The sequence below is a fragment of the Tenrec ecaudatus genome, chromosome 14 (genome assembly GCF_050624435.1).
Source record: "Tenrec ecaudatus isolate mTenEca1 chromosome 14, mTenEca1.hap1, whole genome shotgun sequence".
NCBI classification, from domain to species: Eukaryota; Metazoa; Chordata; class Mammalia; order Afrosoricida; family Tenrecidae; genus Tenrec; species Tenrec ecaudatus.
Genome location: NC_134543.1, coordinates 31,347,924 through 31,371,282, shown reverse-complemented (window position 1 = coordinate 31,371,282; position 23,359 = coordinate 31,347,924). Strand labels below are relative to the sequence as shown.

Genomic DNA, 23,359 nt, shown 5'->3' with positions numbered 1-23,359 from the left:
ACTTTTCTATACATATAAAACACTTGAATCTGTGTGTGTGTGTGCACATGTGCACAGGTCTTTCATACTATAAAAAAAAGTTAAATAGTTCTACAGAAAAAAAAACCCCAAATTTCTTTGATGGTTGTCAGAAATAGGAGGGATGACTGGAAAAAAAAACATTAAGAAAACAGACACATTAATTTGAGTGAAAGGAAAGGCAAAATACAATATCAGAAGAAGAAAAAATGTTTTTGTAAGTGGCTTTTTAAAATGGTCTAGACAAAAAGAGAAGAATCACGATTCAAGGTTAACACTTAAACATCTTGTTCCTGGTTGTCCTGCCTCTCCAGCATTTGATTTGATTTACACTTTGGAGGCCTGGTTACCAGGGTAAAGGGGAGGAAGATGGAAGGCAGCCACAAGCTGCCCTCTCAACACGGTGCTCGTGGCAGTGCGAGCGGCTGGAAAAGGCGGGCCGTGTCCTACGGCTGCAACTGGACTGTTTCCATGAACATCTCAAGGTAGAGCCTGAAGTTGTTATTACAAACCAGTTAATTCAATCCACAATTTTAGCACAATAGGCTTTATGGCCTTCCATTCCTGTGTTAGGCTGGGCTCTTCAGAGAAACAAAACCAGCGGCCTTCCTTCCATGTGAATGTAAAGAGAGATGTTTGTATCAAGAAAAATGGCTCACACCATTTTAAGAAATGCTCGTGTTCAGTTTGATTTAAGTCCATGTGTCAGATGTGAAACTGGAAGTTTTTCCTGACTTGTGTGACTACCAGAACTGGGAGACCAGGAAGCTGAAAAACAAGCTAGGAAGCCGGAGGACAAAGAAGGAAGTTCACAGCTGGTGGATATAAAGTTGGATCAGGCCACTAATAGTCCCAGGATTAGCAGGCAATATGGTGGACCACTGGCCCAAGTTCCAAGGAACTAGATGCAGGTTCAAGGCCAACAGGAAGAATGGGGCAGGATCTTCACAGCATCTCTTTTCAGACACCCACCCCAAGGGAACCTCCGTCATCAGGCTATGACCTGAGTGAGAGGTCGCCTTCCAGAGGTGCATGTGCAGCCAAACTGACAGGAAACCTAACTCTCAGTTCATTTGTCAGATGTTCTTAAACTAGGGTCTCACTAGTCTAGATTATTCTAGATCAAATTTACACTATTCTGAAAAAGAAATACTGATACAAATGGGCAAAATAAAGTATTAGCAAATTGAAACATCCTCCTCCCCCACCCCCACAGTAGTCTAGATTATATTAAATGTAACTCTCTGCTAGGACATAAACTCGCTGAAGACAGGGACCAATATATACCTCAAGGACCATCAGGCAGGCAGCTCAGGAGGTCTGGTTGTGCATCTTTCCCATCTCTGTGTTTGGTAACATCAGCTTGGTAGCTTGAAAACCCACCATGCAGGGAGCATTTACCACGCAGACATTGGTAGATGCCAGAGAGTGGTCATTACACATGTATCACCATTGGACAGATCTGTCCCCAAATTCTGGCACAGAAGAGGCACACTAATACTCAAAAATGGTTGGTTGAGTGAAAACCAGCTGTTTCGCAGGAGAAAGATGAGGCTTTTTCCTCCTGTGAAGAATTAGAGTCTCAGAAACCCGCAGGAGCAGTTCTATCCTGTCTTATCGGGTCCCTATCTCTCTGTTGAGCAATTAACCAGAGAAGCTGGATTATATGAAGAAGAATGTGGCACCAGGATCGAAGGAAGGCTTATTAACAACCTGTGATCTGCAGGTGACGCAACCTTGCTTGCTGAAAGTGAGGAAGAATTGAAGCACTTGCTGATGAAGCTCAAGGATTGTAGCCTTTAGTATGGATTACCACTCAACGTAAGGAAGACTCAAATCTTCACAATGGGACCAATAGGTAACATCATGATAAATAGAGATCAAAGACTGAAGTTGTCAAGGATTTTGTCCTGCTTGGATCTACAATCACTGCTCATGGAAACAGCAGTCAAGAGACCAAAAGACACGTTACATTGTGTAAATGTACTGCACAAGACCTCTTGGAAGTGTTGAAAAGCGAGGATGTGCCTGGTCCAAGTCATGGTATGTTCAATTGCCTCTTTCACATGTGAAAATCAGACATTGAATAAGGGAGACCAAAGAAGAATAGATGCATTGGAATTGCGGTGCTGGCAAAGAATATTGAAAGTACCATGGACCGCCAAAAGAACAAACAAATCTGTCTTGGAAGAAGTACAGCCAGAATGTTCCTTAGAGGCAACGACGAGGAGACTTTATCTCACGTACTTTGGACACGTTGTCAGGAGACCAGTCCCTGGAGAAGAACACCATGCTTGGTAAAGGCCTTCAATGAGCTGCATTGACCCAGCGGCAGCAACAATGTGTTGCAACATAAGAACAATTGTGAGGCTGGCGCAGGACCAGGCCGTGTTTTGTTCCATTGTCCACAGATGCCTGTAAGTTGCAACTGACTTGAGGCACCTAACAACCACAATGAGTCCAAATCAACTGGTGGCAGTGACTGTGGTTTTGAGTTTGGGAGGTGAATCATCCTATAATAAAGTTATAAAGAATAAACTAAGTGAAAGTCCCCTTCCCACATGGCCCACATCATTTTCAGTAATGACCTGGGGTTAGAAGGCTCCAGGAGATCGAGGTAATTTTATTTCTATCACACCCAGGCCCAAACCTGCCTGGTCACCCTTGTTGAACCGCAAGGCCAGCACTTGGAATCCACCAGAAAGATGAGGCTTTCTTTTTTAAACATTTTATTAGGGGCTCATACAACTCTTATCACAATCCATACATATACATACATCAATTGTATAAAGCACATCTGTACATTCTTTGCCCTAATCATTTTCAAAGCATTTGCTCTCCACTTAAGCCCTTTGCATCAGGTCCTCTTTATTTTCCCCCTCTCCCTCCTCGCTCCCCCCTCCCCCATGAGCCCTTGATAATTGATAGATTATTATTTTGTCATATCTTGCCCTATCCGGCGTCTCTCTTCACCCCCTTCTCTGTTGTCCGTCCCCCAGGGAGGTGGTCACATGTAGATCCTTGTAATCGGTTCCCCCTTTCCAACCCACTCACCCTCTACTCTCCCAGTGTCACCCCTCACACCCCTGGTCCTGAAGGTATCATCCACCCTGGATTCCCTGTGCCTCCAGCTCCTATCTGCACCAGTGTACAACCTCTGCTCTATCCAGGCTTGCAAGGTAGAATTCAGGTCATGACAGTTGGGGTGGGGGAAGCACTTAGGAACTAGAGGAAAGTTATATTTTTCATCGGTGCTACATCACACCTTGACTGGTTCGTGTCCTCCCCTAAACCCCTCTGTGAGGGATCTCCAGTGGCCGACAAATGGGCTTTGGGTCTCCACTCTGCACTTCCCGCTTCATTCACTATGGTAAGATTTTTTTTTTATGATGGATCCCTTTGGCACCTCGTGATCGCACAGGCTGGTGTGCTTCTTCCATGTGGGCTTTGTTGCTTCTGAGCTAGATGGCTGCTTGTTCACCTTCAAGCCTTTAAGACCCCAGACACTATCTCTTTTGATAGCCGGGCACCAAGATGAGGCTTTTGACTGTGAAAGTAGTTACAGTCTTGGAAACCCACAGCGGGCAGTTCTACTCTGCCCTACACTATAAGGTTCCAGGAGTCAGAATCGCCTCTGTGGAGGCGATGATCTACAGCAGCAACTTGAAAGATTAGACGGGGGTCTTGGGGGGGTCCATGGATTTTCCCCAAAGGGAGAGGAATAACTCAAAACGAGTATGAGGATCGTGGCACAGTCTAAGGAATGTAATCAGTGTCACTAAATGGCACTTGCAGAAACTATTGGATTGGTGTATCTTGCGCTGTGTACTCTCAAAAACAACACAAACATTGTTTTAAAAAAAGAAATGGGTCTAGGTGTCTGAGAACTAGGCCTAGAAAAGTGGAACGGAAGCGGGGCGGGGTAAACTCCCCGGAGCTCTGCAGCCCACCTGCCCTGATTCCCTGGCTCCCAAGCTCACTCTCCACTTCCTGCCGCTGGAAAGCTGCCCATTCCTGACCTCCAGTAGCCCGCGGTGGGGGCAGGGAGCGGGCCTTTCGAACAGAAAGGATTTTCCTTCCCTGGAGAGGTTCTAGGAGGCCTGGTGGCGCAGTGGTTTCGCCTTGGGCAGCTCTTGGCGAAGTCCGCGGTGCAGAAACCAGCAGCCGTTCCCCGGCATAAAAGACAGCGCTTTCTACTCCACTCGGACGCGCACAGACAGGGTTCAGTTCTACCCTGCCCGATAGGGTGGCCATGGCCATGGGCCCCTGTAAACTCGATGGCAGTGTTTGTGTTTGAGACACTCGCGGTCATTCCACGCCCCTTCCCCAGCCAGGCTCCACGTGAGCCTCAGAATCCGCAGCAACGCCCCAGCGCTGCCCGCATGGCTTTGGCTCCCCTCTTCCCGTCGGAGGTGGGAAACGAACCGGCTACCTTATGGAGCGTGCAGTTTGTCTGCGTCTTGGGTGGCCCGGGGTGAGGTGCGGGCGTGGAAAGGCGCGGAAACCCACCACTGCCGACTCTTCCCACCAAATGGAGGTCAGGCCGGGTCCAGGATGGGGTGAGGGGGACACAACCCCCACCCCCAGACCCCGCCCATGCGTGCCGCCCAGGGCCGTTTTCCCAGGGACAGAGGAAGTTCCAGGTCCACTGAGGAAGCCCAGTCAGGGACGGAAATGGACTTCAGCGGCGCACTGAGCCGGCCGCCAGCATCCCACTGGGCCCCCTGCGGATGTTTTGATTTGGAACCGCCCGCAGGGACTTCGCAGCTGAATCTGCGAGCGGGGTGATGAATCTGAGAACGACAAGCCTCGGGGACGGAGGGGACAAGGCAGCGAAGAGCCACCGGTGCCTGGGCGCAGCCGGAAAGGGGTCACCGAAGCGGTCCCGTTTGACCAGGGTCTTGCAGTTTGAGTAGGAGTTTGCAAGGAAAAAGCTCTCTGGGAGGTAGCATGGAACTGCGCCTGAAGTAGAGGACCCAAGGGTGGGGAAAGAGGGGTGTGGCGTGCAGGGGCGCTGAGAGGGCCCGCCGGGTGCAGGACCTGCCCGGGCTGGGCGCGGGCTCTCGTGGGCGGAGGCGCTGGACGTGCCGGTCACCGCGAGGCCCTCCTCGCCCGGCACGTGTCGGCCCGGCTGGGCGCGGGCGAAGGGGCGGGGCGGAAGCCACACGGCGGCGGGAGGGCAGGTCCAGCCCCGGGGCCTTCCACGCTGCAGGCAGGCGCCCACCGAGCGGCTCCGAGCCAGGTAGGACGGCGCCGGGTCGGGCCGGAGACCAGCGGGCAGCCGCCCTGCCCGGCTTCCTGGGTGGGGGGCGCAAGAATCACCGCGCCTGCTGCGGGGCCCCGGAGACCAGCACCCCTTCCTGGAAGGGCCGCTCCCCTTACCGTCCCCACCGCGGCCGCACCTGCGCTTGTCGCGGGAAAACCGGAACTGGCCCCTGGGACCTGTGGGGGATCCTGGGGCGCGTTCTCCAGGCGGGGGCGGGGTGCGCTGGCCAAGGCTTCGTTTTGTGTTTGGGGGGCGGGGCAGATGCCCGCCGGGGGCGGTGGGGTTGCAGCGCTCGAAGTGCGGACCCCCTCCCCCCAGGTGCGGGTCCCCAGCAAGCCCCCCGCTGGCAAGAGCTGGCCCGCCCACCCTCTTCAGACCCGGTGGGACCCAGAAGAATCCCGGGAGCCCCCCAGCCCCTCGCCGTGCCCTGTGCGGCCCGGCCCGGCCTGTTTGGGGAGGCAAGGCGGCCCAAACCCAGGGCTGGCTGTGGGGTCAGAGAGGCACTTAGTGTTGGGGTTCTTCTGGCCACCGCATGCGTTGAAAACATTGAAGGTCTCCATCTGTTGGGACTCAGGATTGCAGACACGGCATCGTGGGCCGGCGACAACGGTAGCAGAGGGTGGTAATACTCAACCTGGGCTCAACCAGCCTCGCGTCCCCACCTGCCTGCACTGTCTCCCTTGGCATGCTCGCCCGCCTTAAAGGGCTGGGGCTGCTGCGCTGGCGCCTGCTCCCTGCCGCTCCGGGATCCTCCTCTGGGGGCCTGGCAAGGGGAGCAGCCTTCCACCGCCCCACTCAGCAGGCTCTGCTTTGATTGTGCTATAGGACTAGATGACTCACCCTTCGTGCCAAATTAAGGAGTCTGTTCCCAAATAACGCACTTTGCTGAAATTGGCTTACTTAGGCTGTGTTTTTTTTTTCTTTCCTTCTCAGTGTTATTCTTGTAAGCTGAAGTCATGTGCTGCTTTTAAAAATTCACAAAGAACAACACGATTAGAATGACAGATTTTATCATTCAAATGTACAAGTTCGTGCTTGTGTACCTAATTTGTTACTGAGCAGTGCACTTGGTTTAAGTCATTCTCCCACAAGACGGCATGCACACAGAGTACACATTCATACACACTGAACCCACATCAGCTGACACCCGCCCCTCCCAGGTGCAGACTGCAGAAGCACACACTCAAGAGCACGCACATTGCACAGTACTGGATTTGCACACACGACAGACACTGAACACCAATGTGCATGTAGACACTGCATAATGCACCCAACCCTGGAGGACACATCTAGTCACTGCGCACTGCACATTTCCTACAAGCACACTGATGGCAGAGCCTACAGTGGCCCTTCCCCTGCGCAGGGTGTAAATGCTGACAGAATGGCTATTTTGAAAGAAATCATTTCCCTAGTTTGGGACACAGAGAATCTGATGACTTTGATCTGAACTCTGTTTTCAACCAAAGGCATATTTTGAATTGTCCTTCTGCCAGTTGTTTCTGAACTGCCTTTTTTCCATACCCTGTGCGAGATGCCCAGCTGGTGTGGTGCCCACATGTGCCACCCTCCACTGTGCACCATGGCGTTACCTCGCACCTCTCTGCTGGTCTCTTGGTCACCTTGGGTAGAGGGGAAGGAGTGACACACACACACACCCACTCAGGATGGGTGGTGCTCTGCCCCCTACCCCCAGGTCCACTGTTCTAACTCCAGCCTCTCCCTCAGGTGGAGATGCAGCTGCTTCTGCTAGCTCCCCTGCTGCTGACCCCGCTGCTCGGACTCTCGGTGAGTGTGATGCACCCCTGGGGACCTGCAGGAGGAAGTGAGGAACTGGCCGTCCCTGGTGGTTGGGCAGGCTGGGAATCTGGAGAACGCCCTTGGAGAAGGTGTGGGGCTGGAGAGGTGTTGCCCATGGCAGTCTGGAGCCAGCAGAAGAGCAGTGTTGGGCAAGATGGGGTAGGAGGAGGTGCGCCTCCGCCCCGGTCAAGGTGGCCTGAACTGCAGGGATGGCAACCCCTACCTCCTCCCCCTCCAGAATGTGGGTGCTGTAAGAACCACCCTCCCAGTGAGTGTTCCAAGTGTGGGGTGCAGGGGATGTTGGGACCAGCCAGAGTGCAAGGCTAGCTGGCCTACCCCACACCTGCATGGGACCAAATATGGCTGCCCCCTTAGCCAGACTGTGCTTGGGCCTACAGCAGAGGTTCTCAACCGGTGGGTGGAACGACCCTTTCACCGGGTCGCCTGATTCATAACAGTAGCAAAACGACAGTGATGAAGTAGCAACGAAAATAATGTTATGGTTGGGGGGTCACCACCACACGGGGAACTGTATTAAAGGGTTGCGGCATGAGGAAGGTTGAGAGACACAGATCTAGAGGAAGACTGCCCAACAGAACTTCCTGAACTGATGGAATGTGCTGTCCAGCCCGATAGCCACTAGGGTCCTATGGCCATCGAGGACTTCAAATGTGGCCAATGCAACTGAGGGACTGAGTTTGTTTGCTTTTAATTCAAGTTTAAATCGCCACCTGTGGCCAGTGGTTATTGTATTAGTGCAAATATAAGGAATGGACGCAGGTGGCCAACTGGTAAGCAGAAGAGCCATTCTTTAACGGGGGCCCAAAGGAAGGGAGGGCTCCCTGGACATCTGATGGGCGTGGAGGACATGGGCCTTCTGGATTGCAGGACCAGCTTCTTTTAAAAAATAGTGTTATTGGCATACATTCCCATATCATACGATGCATCCTCGTAAGCCTTGTGAGACCACCACCACAATCAGTGTCAGAATATCTTCTTCTTACACTTGTTGGTAGCTCGTTTGCCCCTGTCCTCCGGCCATGCCCCCAGACAATGATCAATTCAGTTACTGTCTGTGTAGAGCTCTCTCTCCTGGATTTCACAGACAGAAAATCACACGAAACGTGAACAGGAAGCAAGCAAATGAACAAACAGAAACCCAACATGAATGACTGGGCACAGCATAAAAAAACCCAACCCTCAAAGGATTAAAAAAAAACCACACACAAAAAAGCAGAAAATATTAAAAAGCGAAACAGCTTTAAAATGGGCTCAGGGAGATCAAATGATAAGGTGGTGTTGCATTTTACCCCAGTGCCATCTGCCATCTTCGATGTTGCAGTGCTGTCTGGTCAGAGGGGTGTCCCCAGGTGGGGACTCTGCAAAGGAATTTGGGATTCCATTGTCACTCATAGCCTTCTGTATCTGACCAGGTGATCAAATACAATTTGATTTTATTTAGAAAGGATTTAGAATTTATTATTTCCAATCCTTGACACCACATAGGCTGGTGTGCTTCTTTCATGTAGAATTAGTTGACACCTCACGTAGATGGCTGCTTGTTTGAAGACAAGCCCTTCAGACTCCGGGTGAGATTCTGACAGCCGTCGCCGTCTGCTTTCTTCAGCACAGTTTACTGAAGGGAGGGAGGGGTGCGAGCATTGGGCAGGGCCACATGAGCATTAATTGTACTTAGACTGGGGCTAGAATTACATGCAAGCCCCAATCCATTCATAGATCTGTGGTTCATGTATATCTTGGGTTCACTTTAGAAACATCATCCTGATTTTATAATAGAGACCATTATAAACCATCTCCCCACTCCCTCCCTGAGGCCTAAGGTAATTCTATGGACAGTGTCATTAATTTAGCCAACGGTATAGAATTTAACACACAGTTGAGAAAAGTGAATACAAGTATAGCCGGCATCAGATCACAATACATGTTGATGTGTACGGATTAAACCCTTAAGTGACTAGACACTATTTACAAAAACAGTGGGGGTCGGTGATCGGGCAGAACTTTTAATAACACTCATTCACAAAGGCAGAGCCATGCCTAACATTAATACATATCATAAGCAAGGAGGGCATAAAAATAGCAAATATATGGTAGTCCCGGGTCACCATTCATTAGACATTCTCAAAGCAAGAGATTTGAACCAAAGTCCAATGACGACTGCAGGAGAGCAGACATCTGCTTCTCAAACTAGGGCATTTCAGCCTGAAGTACAAGGGAGCATGTCAGTTCCTTAAATCTGCTGCAGGTGGTAAAGCCCAGGTCACTGAGGGGGGCTTTCACATCAAATCCTTCTGGGTGGTCTACAAAGGATGCTGTGGGCCTCAAAGGGACAGTCGAAAGTCCCAGTCTATAGCCCACAACCCTAGGTCACTAAGGACCAACTTCTGGCAAGGTGAGGGTCTGCAGAAATGGGGGCTTCTCTGAGCACTGGCAAAAAATAGAAGCCACAAAGGCAAACTCCATGCTCTGGGAGTGTTCTCCCACGGGAGACCCACAGTTCTGCCCACCTTTCTGAGAGGCAGGTAGGAGGGAGAGAGGAAGGACCAGAGAAAGGACCAACACAGTTTGCTGCTGTGGAAATGCCACCAGTGGAAATGGGAGTCTAGGACAAGGATGAGAAGGACCAAGGAGGGCCAGGTGACCAGGGCTGCTGTACCTTCCCCAGAGATCCTTGGGCGGGTACAGGACTCTTCCTCACATCCCCACCCGGCTGCCTTCCCAGGTGCCCTGAGTGCCCCCTTTCCCAGGTTCCTAGCTACACACCCCGCCTCTCACTACCCAGCTGCTGACTACTGCGCCTCGAGAGTGTGGAGATCCTGGGATGAGATCTCACGGCCCTACAATTCACAGTCTCAGGCCGCTTTAATCTGCAGGTTACAGGGCCACGGGTTTGTCCTGCAACCGCTGCCTGCAAAGCCCCTGGGTCCTGTGAGATCCTTTGTTCTTTTCAAACACCTTGAGACTTCTCCGTGCGCCTGGCAAAGCTTGGGTTGAGAGGTCGCCTGTGTCCCGCCCCCCCCCCCTGGGGCCCTGCCGGGGGGGGGGGGGGGGAGGTAGTATGGCCCATGTTCCCAGTCAGCCACCTTTCGGGTTCCGTTTCTGTTTCTTGGTTCCTGTTACTGGTTCTCAGTGGGGCAAGAGCCCCAGCTGGGTGGACAACACCTCTTGGAAACCTTTCTGATGACAGGACAGAATGGAGGGGTGATTAACGAGATCACAAAGCAAAGGCATGCCCCCTGACTGGCAGCCTTGCCAGGGCGATGCTTCCGGAGATTGGCCTAGGAGGTCCCACTGCGTGGACCCCTGCACCCAGCCACGCACATTGCGTGAGTCCACTGGGAACAGCTTAAGCTGGAAAGGAGGCCCCGAGTTACTCCAGGTGGGGGCTGCAGGACAAGGGGTAGGATGGGGTGTTTTGTTCTCTCTCATGTGCAAACTGAAAGCAGAAAGAGGCAGGTGAGGACAGGCCCAGCTGAGGTTGGGACGGACCCGCTCCTTATGTCTTTCGCACACAATGGGTACCCTTCATGGTCCTGGTAATTACAGGGAAACTCGATGGAATGTTGTCTTGTCCGGACAGTGTGGTATAGTGGGCAGCAATCAGGGTCAGGTAGGCCAAGCTCCCCTGTTGGGTGGCCCCAGCAAGAGGATGCTTGGGTCACAGTGCCAGGCACGTGAAACGAGATGTTTGTAAGGCCCCGTGAGCAGGCTGGGTCTCCTCCCCACCCCTCCACTCATGGCCACAAAACGGCTCAGGGACAGGGGGGTGCCTTGTGGCCTGGACCATACCAGTAAGCCCAGGGCAGACCTGAGGAAGAGTGGGTGTGGGGAGACTCACCCTGTGCCCCAGGAGTGGAGACTGATACCTCAGCAGACCTTGGTCAGTGGCTATTTAGTAACGAGGCCCCACCCCTTGAGGGCTGTTCCCTAAATATGTGATGAGATTTGGGGTGCGGGACCCTGGAATCCAAGCCTGATTGTTGGTTGTCTTTAGGAGAGCCACTCCTCACCCCTCACACACCCCATTTCTTTTCAAAAATAGAAAGCAGACCAAGTACATTTCAGTTTAAATTTTGGTGAGAGACTGTCAATATTCCGGTTCACTGGTTTCCCACAGCTTGGAGCTTTGGCCCCAGTTTGAAGGGGATGGAGTAGATGATTCTAGAAAGTGGAAACTAAGACCTTTGCACTGGCCACCTTCCTCCTGTGCTTTGTGCTGGCTCAGCGAGTTTGGAGTGGTTTGTTCCAATCCAGGGCTTATACAAGAACAACCAGGCACGTGCCGTCACTGTCGGAAACAAGCCCTGCCCAACCTGGGGGGGCGAGGAAGCCTCGCTCCTCCTCGCCCGAGTCCCAAGAGGTGGCTCCTGGCAGACAGTGGGAGGGAGAGCTTGCTTTTCCATTTTAGGACTTGAGTTCTTTCCCTGGAAAAGGGGAGTGATTCTTCCAAGAGATTGTTGGTGACACCTTCGCCTCCTGGTAAAGTGTGCAGTCCAGCCTGACGCCTGCCTGTCCTTAGCTCTTCTCCTCCCGGCGTCCTTTGACTAAGAGCGGAGACAGGAGGTAACTCCAACCTGCCATTGCCTCCCCCTGGCTCTGTGTGAGGGCCTCCGTCTTCCTATCCAGGTAACAGGATTCATCAGCTTGTTCTGAAAGGAGAGAGAATGTGCTGCTGGTACCAGCTGCAAGGTGTCAGAGCTTCCTGGCAGGAAATGGAAAGGACTTAGTTCAGACCCTAATCTCGTGAGAAAGCCCTGAATCAATCACAGGACTTCTTGATTGATCCCTTATGCAACACCCTTAGGTGGGAAGTCCACAGAAATCCTGTCTCCCATGCCTGCCTTCCAGACTTGAGGATTTGCTTCGTTGTCTTCAAGTTACCGCCTGGTCTAGAAGGCTGCTCCAACTCCAGCCATCACTCCCACTGCCCAGCTGGCAGGAAGTAATGCAGCCGCAAGAAGGAAAGGGGGCAGGCTATCTTTGAAGGACCCTCCCCGGAGGTAGCTGCTCAAGCCTTTGATTTAAATCAGAGCTTACTGACGCAGCCGCACTGACCTGGGCAACACGCGTTTGATGTTGTGTAGTCAGATGTATTGCCACAGGTTGGAAGGAAGTGACCATGACCCTCGCCCCCGCCCAGTAATTAGATCAGGTGCCTCGTTTAACAGGCTAGAGCTGTGACAAACTCCGGAAGTGAGGTCACCACAGGGCAAAGCAAGTGCTGCAACGTTCCCGTGTGCTGCTCCACAGCAGACGGCCCTGGTGACGCGTGGGGCTGCCCACGGGCAACTCCCCTGTGTAGACGGAGGAAGCCCTGGCCACCCGTGAATGCCCGTTCTTCCTGCCCCCTTTCATATTCCATGCCCTTTGATACTGGAAGGGCTTTCGCCTGGAGCATGCTTGCCGCATCTTTATGCTCAGACTCCGCACCAGTCAGGTCTCTTCAGGGGAGAAATTCTTGGCCTCCGCCTTAATCTTTCGTCCACGGAGCCTGGCAGACAGCAGGAGCACAGGAGCTAGTGCAGGGGTGGCTGCTCGCAGCAAGGCAGGCGATTTACTCAGTCCCGCAGCAGCCTGTATGTAACCTGAGAGACAGGGCCCGGCTCTCCTCTGGGACTCGGGCATTCTCTGGGGGGGGGGGGATGGAGTGGGGGTGCCCTAAGTGGCCTCCCTCCCCTGTAGCAATGTTGGTCTCCAAATGCTTGGGCCCTCTAACTGCCTCTGGCTGCAGGTGGCCCCTGGAACTTTAGACTTTCCCCAGGTGCCTCAGCTCTTTGGGGACAGGCCTATAGTCTGGAAATGAATGTGTTCTGGAGGGCAGACTCTGAGTGGGGAGTCCCAGGATCCTGTGCGGTACAAGCCTGATTGGTGACCCTTGGATGACGTTGAGGGCCGTGGTGCCCCCAGCCGGGGCTGGGTGGAAGCAGTGATGCTGACCAATTCTCCTCCAGGCCCAGAAGGAGAGGCGGCCCAGGCGGCAGAGCACAGTGTGGGGCCCCTGGGGCGAGTGGAGCCCCTGCAGCCGGACCTGCGGAGGGGGCATCAGCTTCCGGGAGCGCCCCTGCTTCTCCCACAGGTAGGGGAAGTTCAAATGGGTCACAAGGAGCTGACCCCTGGGTCAGATCAGGTGTCATTGGCCACACAGGCTGACACCACCAAGGCAACAGGTTCCTTCTGGAAGCTTTTGAACTAAGACCCTTTCCCGGTGCGAACACGTGGGTTTTCACGATTCGCCTTGTTTCGGTTTCACTCATCGCCCTCTGCGGTGCCTGGAACAGGGAAGGGGTGGGACGTTCTTGGGGGCGGAATAGATCCTCTTCAGCTGACACTTTTAACGCCTGCACGTGGGTTCTTGACCCTCAGCCTGTCAGGTGGGGGAGGGCTCGTTGAGCACCTGTGTGCCCTGCCTGCCAGCGACTAGGGAGGAGGTGGGTGATAAAGGGGTGATAGATGGGCCCAGCTGGCGGGAGGCGTGGTGACACGTTGCTCAGGAGGTCCTGTAAGGAGGAGAAGAGACAGCGCTGGCCGGCTCAGGTGCAGAATAACCTCACGCGGTGGGTATGTGTAGCATCTTCTCTCTCAGGACAGGCAGCATTTGAGTCTTCTCTGGAAGCGGTTTGGAGTTAAGCAAATTCTCTGTTAGTTGAACTTTGGGTCCCCGACCCAGAAAGAAACGCGAGGAGGTTGGCGCTGGGTTTGGCAATGGACTGCTGAGATGTCGTCTCAGAAACTCCATACAAACCCTATTCCAAACATGGTTGCCGTGTGTTAGAATCTCCTTGATGGGCCGCGAACCCCGGCAGCTAAGGCTGGCTGCGCTGGTCGAGCTTTACAGCCTTGGACATCCTGCTGTTGGTTCTGTCTGTCTCTTGGGTTGTTAGGAGTCAGAATTGGATTGCGGGCAGTGGGGTTGGAAGGATTTAAAGGAGCACTGGTGTAGACATGGCAACATGCTAGGCTGCCCGTTGAAGGGTCAGGTGGGAGCCCAACCAGCCGCTGACAATAGGCTCTCGTTAAGACCAGCAGCTGACTGCGACATTAGAAAGTCCCCGCAGGGGCTGTGATGTATGGGGTCAGGTGGGTCTTTCCTCTGCAGAGCGGGCCCCAACGACCAGCCTTTCGTTTAACCATGGTACCTCCAGGACTTCTTCCCAGGAAAGCCTATGCGCCGGCCCCAAGGAGTCTGGTGGGGGAATGGTTACCACTGGGCTGCTAACTCCGAGGTCAGCCGTGTCAAACCACCAACCTTTCTGCAAGAGAAGGCTGGGGGCAGGGGGTGGGGGTGGTGGTGGTACGTTATGCTGTCTACTGCAGTAACCAGTTAGTCTGAGAACCCACAGGGGCAGAACTGACCCATAGGGTCGTTATGAGTTGGCATCGGCTCCTTGCGGTGGGTTTTGGGCATGACTAGGAATGCCACAGGATGGAACCACCTAACAACAAAGATTTTTTTTGAATGCCCTACCCCCCCCCCTGCCCCGCCCCGTCAGGGTGGCCCACAGGGTGGATGGGAGGGGCTGCTTTGTAGCGGGAGGTGGCAAGCTGTTCTCCTCCTCCCTCCCCGTCTCGGTTCCTACAGGCAAGATGGAGGCGCCAGCTGCGTAGGCCCCGTCCGGACCCACCGCACCTGCAACACAGAGGTGACATGCGTGTGGCCCAGCCTCCCAGCACAGCTTTAAATGGCTGAGGGGGGTCCTCCCACCTCCCCCGGAGCAGCTGAGAAGGAGGGAGGGGGATCCCACCTCATGCAGTCCCCCACCCCACCCCCGCCGTCTCCCGCAGAGCTGCCCGGAGGGCGCCCGCGACTTCCGGGCCGAACAGTGTGCAGAGTTCGATGGCACAGAGTTCCAGGGACGGCGCTACAAGTGGCTGCCCTACTACGGGGGTGAGCGCGGTGCCCCTGCTGCCTGCAGGCTCCGGCCTCTGCCAGCTCGGGCCGCTTCTTTCTGGAATCGCATTTACGTGTTTTGTTTGTCAAATGAATGAAGGACTATATATCAACGCCCATGGCACCACAGTGATGGTCACGTGGGACCCTTTGCACTCCGTTTGGTTTCCCTACACCGTACATATATTTCAAACAGCTGTGCCCGGCATGTTACCACACGGAGCCCGTTTTTGTTGAGACTCTGATTTTAGGTGTAGGAGCCCAGTAGCGCAGCGGTTAAAGTGCTTGGCTGCTAACCAGTAAGTCCAGAGGTTCGAATCTTCTAACCGAGCTTTGGGAGCGGGATGAGACAATCGGATTCTGTAAAGATACACCGCCTCTCAGCCCAGCGCAGTTTATCGAGGGTCATGGCGAGCGGCCTACTCAACACCAGTGGTTATTATCTGAAGCACTTCTACCCCACGAGGGCGCCAGGGAGCCCTGGCGGCACAGTGGTTTCCTGTTGGGCAGCAATCCCCAAGGTCTGTAGTTCAAATCCACCAGCCGCTCCCAGGGAGAAAGACGGGCCTTGCTACTCCAGTGAACGGTTAGTCTTGGAACCTCAGGTAGTTTTGTCTCTAAGTCGGCATCTAGTCACTGGCAGTGAGTTTGGTTTGGGGGCTTAAGAAAGGGGATATATAATATAGCAAGCTCGAATTTACTCTGAATGCCTGGGGCCTCAGCAGATGCCCTTTGATGTTGACTTTGAGGAGATAGAGGTCATTCCTCCTTAGGAAACTATCGTTCAAAAGCGAAAAACACTAATGCATATGTAAGGGCCAGAAGCCAGGATAATCCTTCCGAGTATCAGTCTCCACCGCTCACACACGGGGCCTCCGGGTCGCTGATGAGTGACTGTCCTGTGCTCCTGGGATGGTCCCACACCAGGTCCCCCGACAGTCCCTGTGCCTCGATCCCAAGCCTGGCATCTGTTGACAACTCGAAGTGCATCTGATTTTTAGAAGAAAAGGAACCAGAGGCAGCACTGGAAGGGGGAGTAGGGGAGAGGAAAGCCCATGTGGAGGGGAACGGAATGTTGTTGACACTTTGTCTGTTTCAAAACTATGTGCATGCAACATGGATAAATGTAAAGTAAAAACCCCAAATGACCCTAATCCCACCGTTTTCACAGGGCCACTGTTTACATAGTCGTAATTACTGTCCACCGGGAGCCCTGGTGGTGCAGTGATTGCCAATTGGGCTGCTAACAGCAAGGTCAACAGTTCAAACCACCAGCTGCTCCTTGGGAGAAAGACTAGGCATTCTACTTCTAGAGTTCATCTCAGAAGTCCACGGGGGCGGGGAGGGGGGGCAGCTCTACCTGGTCCAATCAATAGGGTCGCTATGATGGCAGTGAGTTAATTGCTATGTAGTAACACTTTGCACTGTGTGCTGAAAAGCATTTCCCCACAGAACTGTCCGGGTTTCATTTCCTCTTTGTAACTGCATCACCACCATGCGGTATTCCATGGATGGACAATTTCCTTACAGAGTACACCCCAAAACCCACTGCCTCGGGGTCCATTCCTACCCACAGTGGCCCTCTAGGCCAGAGTAGCACATCGGCTTCAGGTTTCTGAGGCTGTCGGTCTTGACAGACGCAGGCAGCCTTAGCTTTCCCTCTGAGAAGGGGCTGGTAGGTTTGAACCCCTGACCGTCGTGGTCATTGGCCCAACGTTTAACCCGCTGCACCAGCAGGGCTTCTTGTTCATACTTGGGCGGCCATGCCAATGCTGAGGTAGACCGACCTCTGCAAGGGGATAGCTCTCTCCTGGCTTGGGGTTTTCTTGGACCGGGACATTCTCTTCCCTCTCCGGGAAAGCAGGTGAGAGCCTGAGTCACTGAGGGCTGCTTCCAGGCGTTTCTCTCCCAGCTGCCGCTCTGATCTCTGATCTCGGCCGGCCTGGCAGTCCCCGCTCAGCTGTTGCTAAGATAGGCTGTGGTCCTGGGGAGGGTGGTGATTAGACTTTGGGAGCTCGCCTCTCGCCTCTCGCCCCTCGCCCGCTCCAGCGCCACACAGGTGCGCACTGAACTGCATCCCCAAGGGGGAGAACTTCTACTACCAGCACAAGGAGGCCGTGGTGGATGGGACCCCCTGTGAGCCTGGCACACGGGACGTCTGTGTGGACGGCAGCTGCCGGGTGAGTCTTGTCTCTTGCGCCTCCCCTGCTCTCTCAATCCTTTCCCCCCTCCTTCCCCCCCCCCCCCCCCGTGTTGGTGAGGCACACACCCAGCCCTGGACAGACGAAGTTGACAGCAGTTTCAGTCATGTGCTTGGGGCCCGGAGAGGAGGCTCCAGCGGGTCATGCTGGGCCACCCTCAGGTTGCACTTGGGAACAGAGGAGACAAAGCCTGGGTGCGGGAGGCAGGCTTTGTAAGGCTGAGCATGGGGTGCCCCTCCATCCTGAGAGCATGAGATCTACTTGTTTGAATTCCCTCAGGAACTGAAACCCGTTGCCCAGGGAACGTCGGCTGGGCGGCTTGGCTGCAGAGCCGGGGTCGGTCGGGGAGTTCCTCCCCGGTGTCAAAGGCCGCATGTAACATTGGCCCTCACCTTGGCCTGGCAGGTTGTCGGCTGTGACCACAAGCTAGATTCACAGAAGCAGGAGGACAAGTGTCTGCGGTGTGGGGGTGACGGCACGACCTGTTCCCCGGTCACAGGCACCTTTGAGGCCAGTGACCTCCGCAGAGGTGGGTCGCATTGGGGGAGGTGCTGACAGCTCTGGTGCCCTCTCTTCTCCACTCACAGGCCCCCCCAGCACCTCCATAGCACCCAGAATGTGAGGCTGGTGCCCGATCTGCCATGGGGGTCTCTTTCCCAAGAGCCTCTGCTCCACTGCCCACTCAACCGCTCACTGATACCACCTAGGGGCTGCTCTCCATGCTCCTGCACACCCCCACCCCCACCCCCACAGTCTGCAGTCTCTGCAGCCTTGGACATGCTGTTCTCCCAGTGGCCCGGCCGCTCCTCCTGTTCGTCTCCTCGCCCTGACCCCAGTCTGCGCTGCCCCACTCTGTGGGGGGAAGGAGCGCTTGGTGAGCACCCCATTCCTGTCTCCTTTAGGCTACAACCAAGTCCTCATCATCCCCATGGGGGCCACCAGTATCCACATTGAAGAGGCTGCTGCCAGCAGAAATTTCCTGGGTGAGCGCCCGTGCGGGGCTGCGGCGGCCTGGTGCATCCTGCCTGTCCCACTGACGAGGCCTGTCCCACTGACGAGGCCTGTCCCACTGACGAGGCCTGTCCCACTGACGAGGCCTGTCCCACTGACGAGGCCTGTCCCACTGACGAGGCCTGTCCCACTGACGAGGCCTGTCCCACTGACGAGGCCTGTCCCACTGACGAGGCCTGTCCCACTGACGAGGCCTGTCCCACTGACGAGGCCTGTCCCACTGACGAGGCCTGTCCCACTGACGAGGCCTGTCCCACTGACGAGGCCTGTCCCACTGACGAGGCCTGTCCCACTGACGAGGCCTGTCCCACTGACGAGGCCTGTCCCACTGACGAGGCCTGTCCCACTGACGAGGCCTGTCCCACTGACGAGGCCTGTCCCACTGACGAGGCCTGTCCCACTGACGAGGCCTGTCCCACTGACGAGGCCTGTCCCACTGACGAGGCCTGTCCCACTGACGAGGCCTGTCCCACTGACGAGGCCTGTCCCACTGACGAGGCCTGTCCCACTGACGAGGCCTGTCCCACTGACGAGGCCTGTCCCACTGACGAGGCCTGTCCCACTGACGAGGCCTGTCCCACTGACGAGGCCTGTCCCACTGACGAGGCCTGTCCCACTGACGAGGCCTGTCCCACTGACGAGGCCTGTCCCACTGACGAGGCCTGTCCCACTGACGAGGCCTGTCCCACTGACGAGGCCTGTCCCACTGACGAGGCCTGTCCCACTGACGAGGCCTGTCCCACTGACGAGGCCTGTCCCACTGACGAGGCCTGTCCCACTGACGAGGCCTGTCCCACTGACGAGGCCTGTCCCACTGACGAGGCCTGTCCCACTGACGAGGCCTGTCCCACTGACGAGGCCTGTCCCACTGACGAGGCCTGTCCCACTGACGAGGCCTGTCCCACTGACGAGGCCTGTCCCACGCCCGCACAGCGGTGAAGAGCATCCGTGGTGAATACTACCTCAATGGGCACTGGACCATTGAGGCCGCCGGCGCCCTGCCTGTAGCCAGCACCATCCTGCAGTACGAGCGTGGCGCTGAGGGCGACCAGGCCCCCGAGCGCCTCCATGCCCGAGGCCCCACCTCGGAGCCCCTGGTCATTGAGGTCAGCTGGGCTGCAGGGACATGGGAGCCTGTGCTCCCCAAGGTCTGGGGGGTTCCTGGGAGTCTGAGCCTGGCATTGGAGGGGCTGTGGGATGAGGGAGGGGCACCCAGCTGGCTGCAGACCTCAACAAGGATCCCTGTCCAGGTCATCAGCCAGGAGGCCAACCCGGGCGTGCACTATGAGTACTACCTGCCCCTGGACATCCCCGAGGTCGGCTTCAGCTGGAGCCACGGCTCCTGGGGCGACTGCAGCGCCGAGTGTGGAGGAGGTGAGGGCCGCCCGCCCACTCTACTGTGTGTCCAGTTTGTGTGAGAGACTCGGTGGACAGGGCAAGTCACAGTGGGGGGTGGTGGTGGGGGTGGACAAGTCAATGGGGATTGCTACCCACAGGCACCTTGGGGGTGGGGTCCTGAGGACGGCCCCTGGACTTTGATCTCCAGAAGGCCCAGTGGGGTGCCGGCTCAGGGAGATAGAACTCACCTGTGGGAGCAAGATGGGTGGGGGGCCAGGTGTCCAAGTAGGGCTCTCTTTCTCTCACAGCATTATTTCTTCATCTGTGGATTGGAGGGCTCAGGTGCCTGCTCCAGGGGTCACTGGGGGCAGTGTAGGGGTGTCTGGCACAGGCGGAGGTGGTGAATGCTCTCTGGCTGGCCGGCTGCCCGCTGTGCCGGGCCCACACAGGTCATCAGACCCGACTTGTGGTCTGCACCAGCGACAACGAGGTCTACCCTGACCACCTGTGCCAGCGCCAGCCCAGACCGGCTACCCGCCGTACTTGCAGCCTGCAACCCTGCCCACAGACCAAGCGGTGAGGCCCTTGCCAGCCCTGCCCCACCATGGAGGGGGGTGCCATGGACCTGCAAGGGAAGGGCCTGGGGCCCTGGAGCTGTTCAGGTGTAGAGCCAAGGTTGGGGTGGGGTGGGGGAGCGGAGAGGCTGTGGGAGGATATGCGCTTACACGGGGTGGTGGGGGAAGCTCAGGGCTTGAGCCCCTGTCCCAGGCTTGATCCCTAGTCTCGGGGCTGTGTTTTCTGGGAGGGGTATTTGTGCTTAGTGCCTGGGATGCCAGGGCCAGGGCTGGGGCTGGAGAGGCCAGGAAAGGTGCTGGGGGCCTGTCTGAGCTGGCAGACCCGGGATCTTGTTGGCATCGGCCTTACCTATGTTGGCACGCAAAGGACCTCTTATGTGCACCGACCGGGAGCGTGGCACCTCTTGGGGGCCCAGCGTATGTGCAGGACCAGGTAATCTGCAGGCCTGGGCAGTGCCCCCTGCGTGCCTTGGTGGCAGCTAGTCGTGGAATGGTGGTGGCTCTGGCTTTGCATGGTGCAGGGAGACTGCCTTTTCCTCTGGCCGTAGGGCCCGCTGCAGGCTAGGCCATGGCCGCAGGGTGAGCACACCCCCAGGGGATGCCCACCTCAATAGCCAGGCCCAGCTGTCCAAAGGGCATGCTGTTGGACTGGGAGTGGGGGGCCTGATGAGGGGGAGGGGAGGTGTCGGGTGGTGCGGAGGAGCACCTGGCCTTGTCCTTGCCCTGCAGGGCTCTTTCCTGCCCAGGTCTGAGTGTTGAGGGGACAGACTGGGCAGGGGTGGGGGTGCTGGGCTTCATGCATGCCTTGTGTGTGAGGGAACTGCTGGTCAGGATGGCCTCTGCCCCCCTCACCGGATTCTCCTTACCAGCTGGAAAACGGGGCCATGGACCCCCTGCTCAGCTTCCTGTGGGGGCGGCACCCAGTCCCGCTCCGTCTACTGCGTCTCCGTCAGTGGCACAGGCGACCAGGAGGCCATCAACGAGGCTGAGTGCGCAGGCCTGCCCGGGAAGCCCCCTGCCACGCAGGCCTGCAACCTCCGGCGCTGCACAGCCTGGCATTCCGAGCCCTGGGGGGAGGTGAGGCCGAGGTGACCAGGCTGGCATGTGGCTGGGCAGAGAGCAGGAGCCAGGTTTGGGGCAGGGCTAGGAGGAGGTCCCTGGGCTCCTGGTCCAGTACTGGTGCTCCTCCTGGGCTCCAGGACAGTAGAGTGAAGCTGAGCCTGTGGCATGGGTGGCAGGGTGAGGGGCCAGCAGTTTCCACGGCTTCCAGCGCCCGCCCACGTTCAAGGGGCACAGGAGGGCATGTGGACATGCACTCGGGGTGGCTTCAGGAGTCATGGCTCAGGCTGGGTGACCTCAGGGGACCCTCTCAGACTCTCTGGGCCTGCGATCTAGATAAGGGCTGCAGGGTGCTGCCCACCCTCCGTGCCTAACCTGTCCCTCGGGGGTGACTCCTGTGGGTAGGGAAAGTTCCCACTGATAATTGGGTCCTTGCAGTGTTCAGTCAGCTGCGGCTCTGGCGTCCGGAGACGGGCCGTGACCTGCCGGGGGGACGAGGGGTCTGTGCTGCAGGCTACAGCATGCCCCTCGGACCAGCCGCCTCTCACGGAACGCTGTGTGCGCGATGACTGTCCCCTTGGTTACCAGGCCTGGCAGATTGGCCCTTGGAGTCCAGTGAGTGTGCCCCATGCCCCTCATGCCCCTCATACCCCCCCCACACCTGCTGTCCGGCCTGCCTGTGTGGGGCGGACATGATGGAAGTGGGTCTCAGCGCCCCCTTTTGCCTTCCTGGTGGGCAGTCCCAGCCCAGCCTCCAGAGCTTCTCTCTCTGCATGTGTCTTCTCGCCTTCCCAGTGCTCCAAGAGCTGCGGCTCGGGCACTCGGGAGCGGCGGGTCCGCTGTGCCCTGGGGCCACCCAGCCACTGTGAGAGCCTGCCACTGCCCAGGCCCACGGACTCCGAGCGCTGTCACAGCCAGCCCTGCCGCCCTCCTCAAGGTGAGCACCTGGGGCGGGGTTGGCTCTTTCCCCCTCCCCTGACCTTTCTCTCCGCCCACCGCCGCTGTCTCTCCGCCCACCGCCGCTGTCTCTCCGCCCACCGCCGCTGTCTCTCCGCCCACCGCCGCTGCCTCTCCGCCCACCGCCGCTGCCTCTCCGCCCACCGCCGCTGCCTCTCCGCCCACCGCCGCTGCCTCTCCGCCCACCGCCGCTGCCTCTCCGCCCACCGCCGCTGCCTCTCCGCCCACCGCCGCTGCCTCTCCCCCCCCCCCCCCCGCCGCTGTCTCTCCCCCCCCCCCCCGCCGCTGTCTCTCCCCCCCCCCGCCGCTCTCTCCCCCCCCCCGCCGCTCTCTCTCCCCCCCCCGCCGCTCTCTCTCCCCCCCCCCCGCTGCTCTCCCCCCCCGCCGCTCTCTCCCCCCCCGCCGCTCTCTCCCCCCCCGCCGCTCTCCCCCCCCCGCCGCTCTCTCCCCCCCCCCGCCGCTCTCCCCCCCCCCGCCGCTCTCTCCCCCCCCCCGCCGCTCTCCCCCCCCCGCCGCTCTCTCCCCCCCCCCGCCGCTCTCTCCCCCCCCCCGCCGCTCTCCCCCCCCCCCGCCGCGCTCTCCCCCCCCCCGCCGCGCTCTCCCCCCCCCCCGCCGCGCTCTCCCCCCCCCCGCCGCGCTCTCCCCCCCCCCGCCGCTCTCTCCCCCCCCGCCGCTCTCTCTCTCCCCCCCCGCCGCTCTCTCCCCCACCGCCGCTCTCTCCCCCACCGCCGCTCTCTCCCCCACCGCCGCTCTCTCCCCCACCGCCGCTCTCCCCCCCACCGCCGCTCTCCCCCCACCGCCGCTCTCCCCCCCACCGCCGCTCTCTCCCCCCCACCGCCGCTCTCTCCCCCCCACCGCCGCTCTCTCCCCCCCACCGCCGCTCTCTCCCCCCCACCGCCGCTCTCTCCCCCCCACCGCCGCTCTCTCCCCCCACCGCCGCTCTCTCCCCCCCACCGCCGCTCTCTCCCCCCCACCGCCGCTCTCTCCCCCCACCGCCGCTCTCTCCCCCCCACCGCCGCTCTCTCCCCCCACCGCCGCTCTCTCCCCCCCACCGCCGCTCTCTCCCCCCACCGCCGCTCTCTCCCCCCCACCGCCGCTCTCTCCCCCCCACCGCCGCTCTCTCCCCCCCACCGCCGCTCTCTCCCCCCCACCGCCGCTCTCTCCCCCCCACCGCCGCTCTCTCCCCCCCACCGCCGCTCTCTCCCCCCCCACCGCCGCTCTCTCCCCC

At 57.6% G+C, this 23,359-nt stretch overlaps 1 protein-coding gene across 1 annotated transcript in view; it reads left to right on the top strand.

Moving 5' to 3' along the window:
- The first annotated feature begins 7,015 nt into the window (after positions 1–7,015).
- PAPLN (papilin, proteoglycan like sulfated glycoprotein) overlaps positions 7,016–23,359 on the top strand; it is a 44,344-nt gene continuing 28,000 nt past the window's right edge. The window contains exons 1-14 of the mRNA XM_075531253.1: positions 7,016–7,069; positions 11,220–11,237; positions 13,060–13,178; positions 14,682–14,742; positions 14,885–14,987; positions 17,040–17,170; positions 17,597–17,720; positions 18,094–18,174; positions 19,136–19,308; positions 19,453–19,576; positions 19,990–20,116; positions 20,985–21,192; positions 21,613–21,789; positions 21,970–22,111. Of these exons, the coding sequence (XP_075387368.1) occupies positions 7,016–7,069; positions 11,220–11,237; positions 13,060–13,178; positions 14,682–14,742; positions 14,885–14,987; positions 17,040–17,170; positions 17,597–17,720; positions 18,094–18,174; positions 19,136–19,308; positions 19,453–19,576; positions 19,990–20,116; positions 20,985–21,192; positions 21,613–21,789; positions 21,970–22,111 (1,642 nt within the window). The remainder of the gene's footprint in view (positions 7,070–11,219; positions 11,238–13,059; positions 13,179–14,681; positions 14,743–14,884; positions 14,988–17,039; positions 17,171–17,596; positions 17,721–18,093; positions 18,175–19,135; positions 19,309–19,452; positions 19,577–19,989; positions 20,117–20,984; positions 21,193–21,612; positions 21,790–21,969; positions 22,112–23,359) is intronic.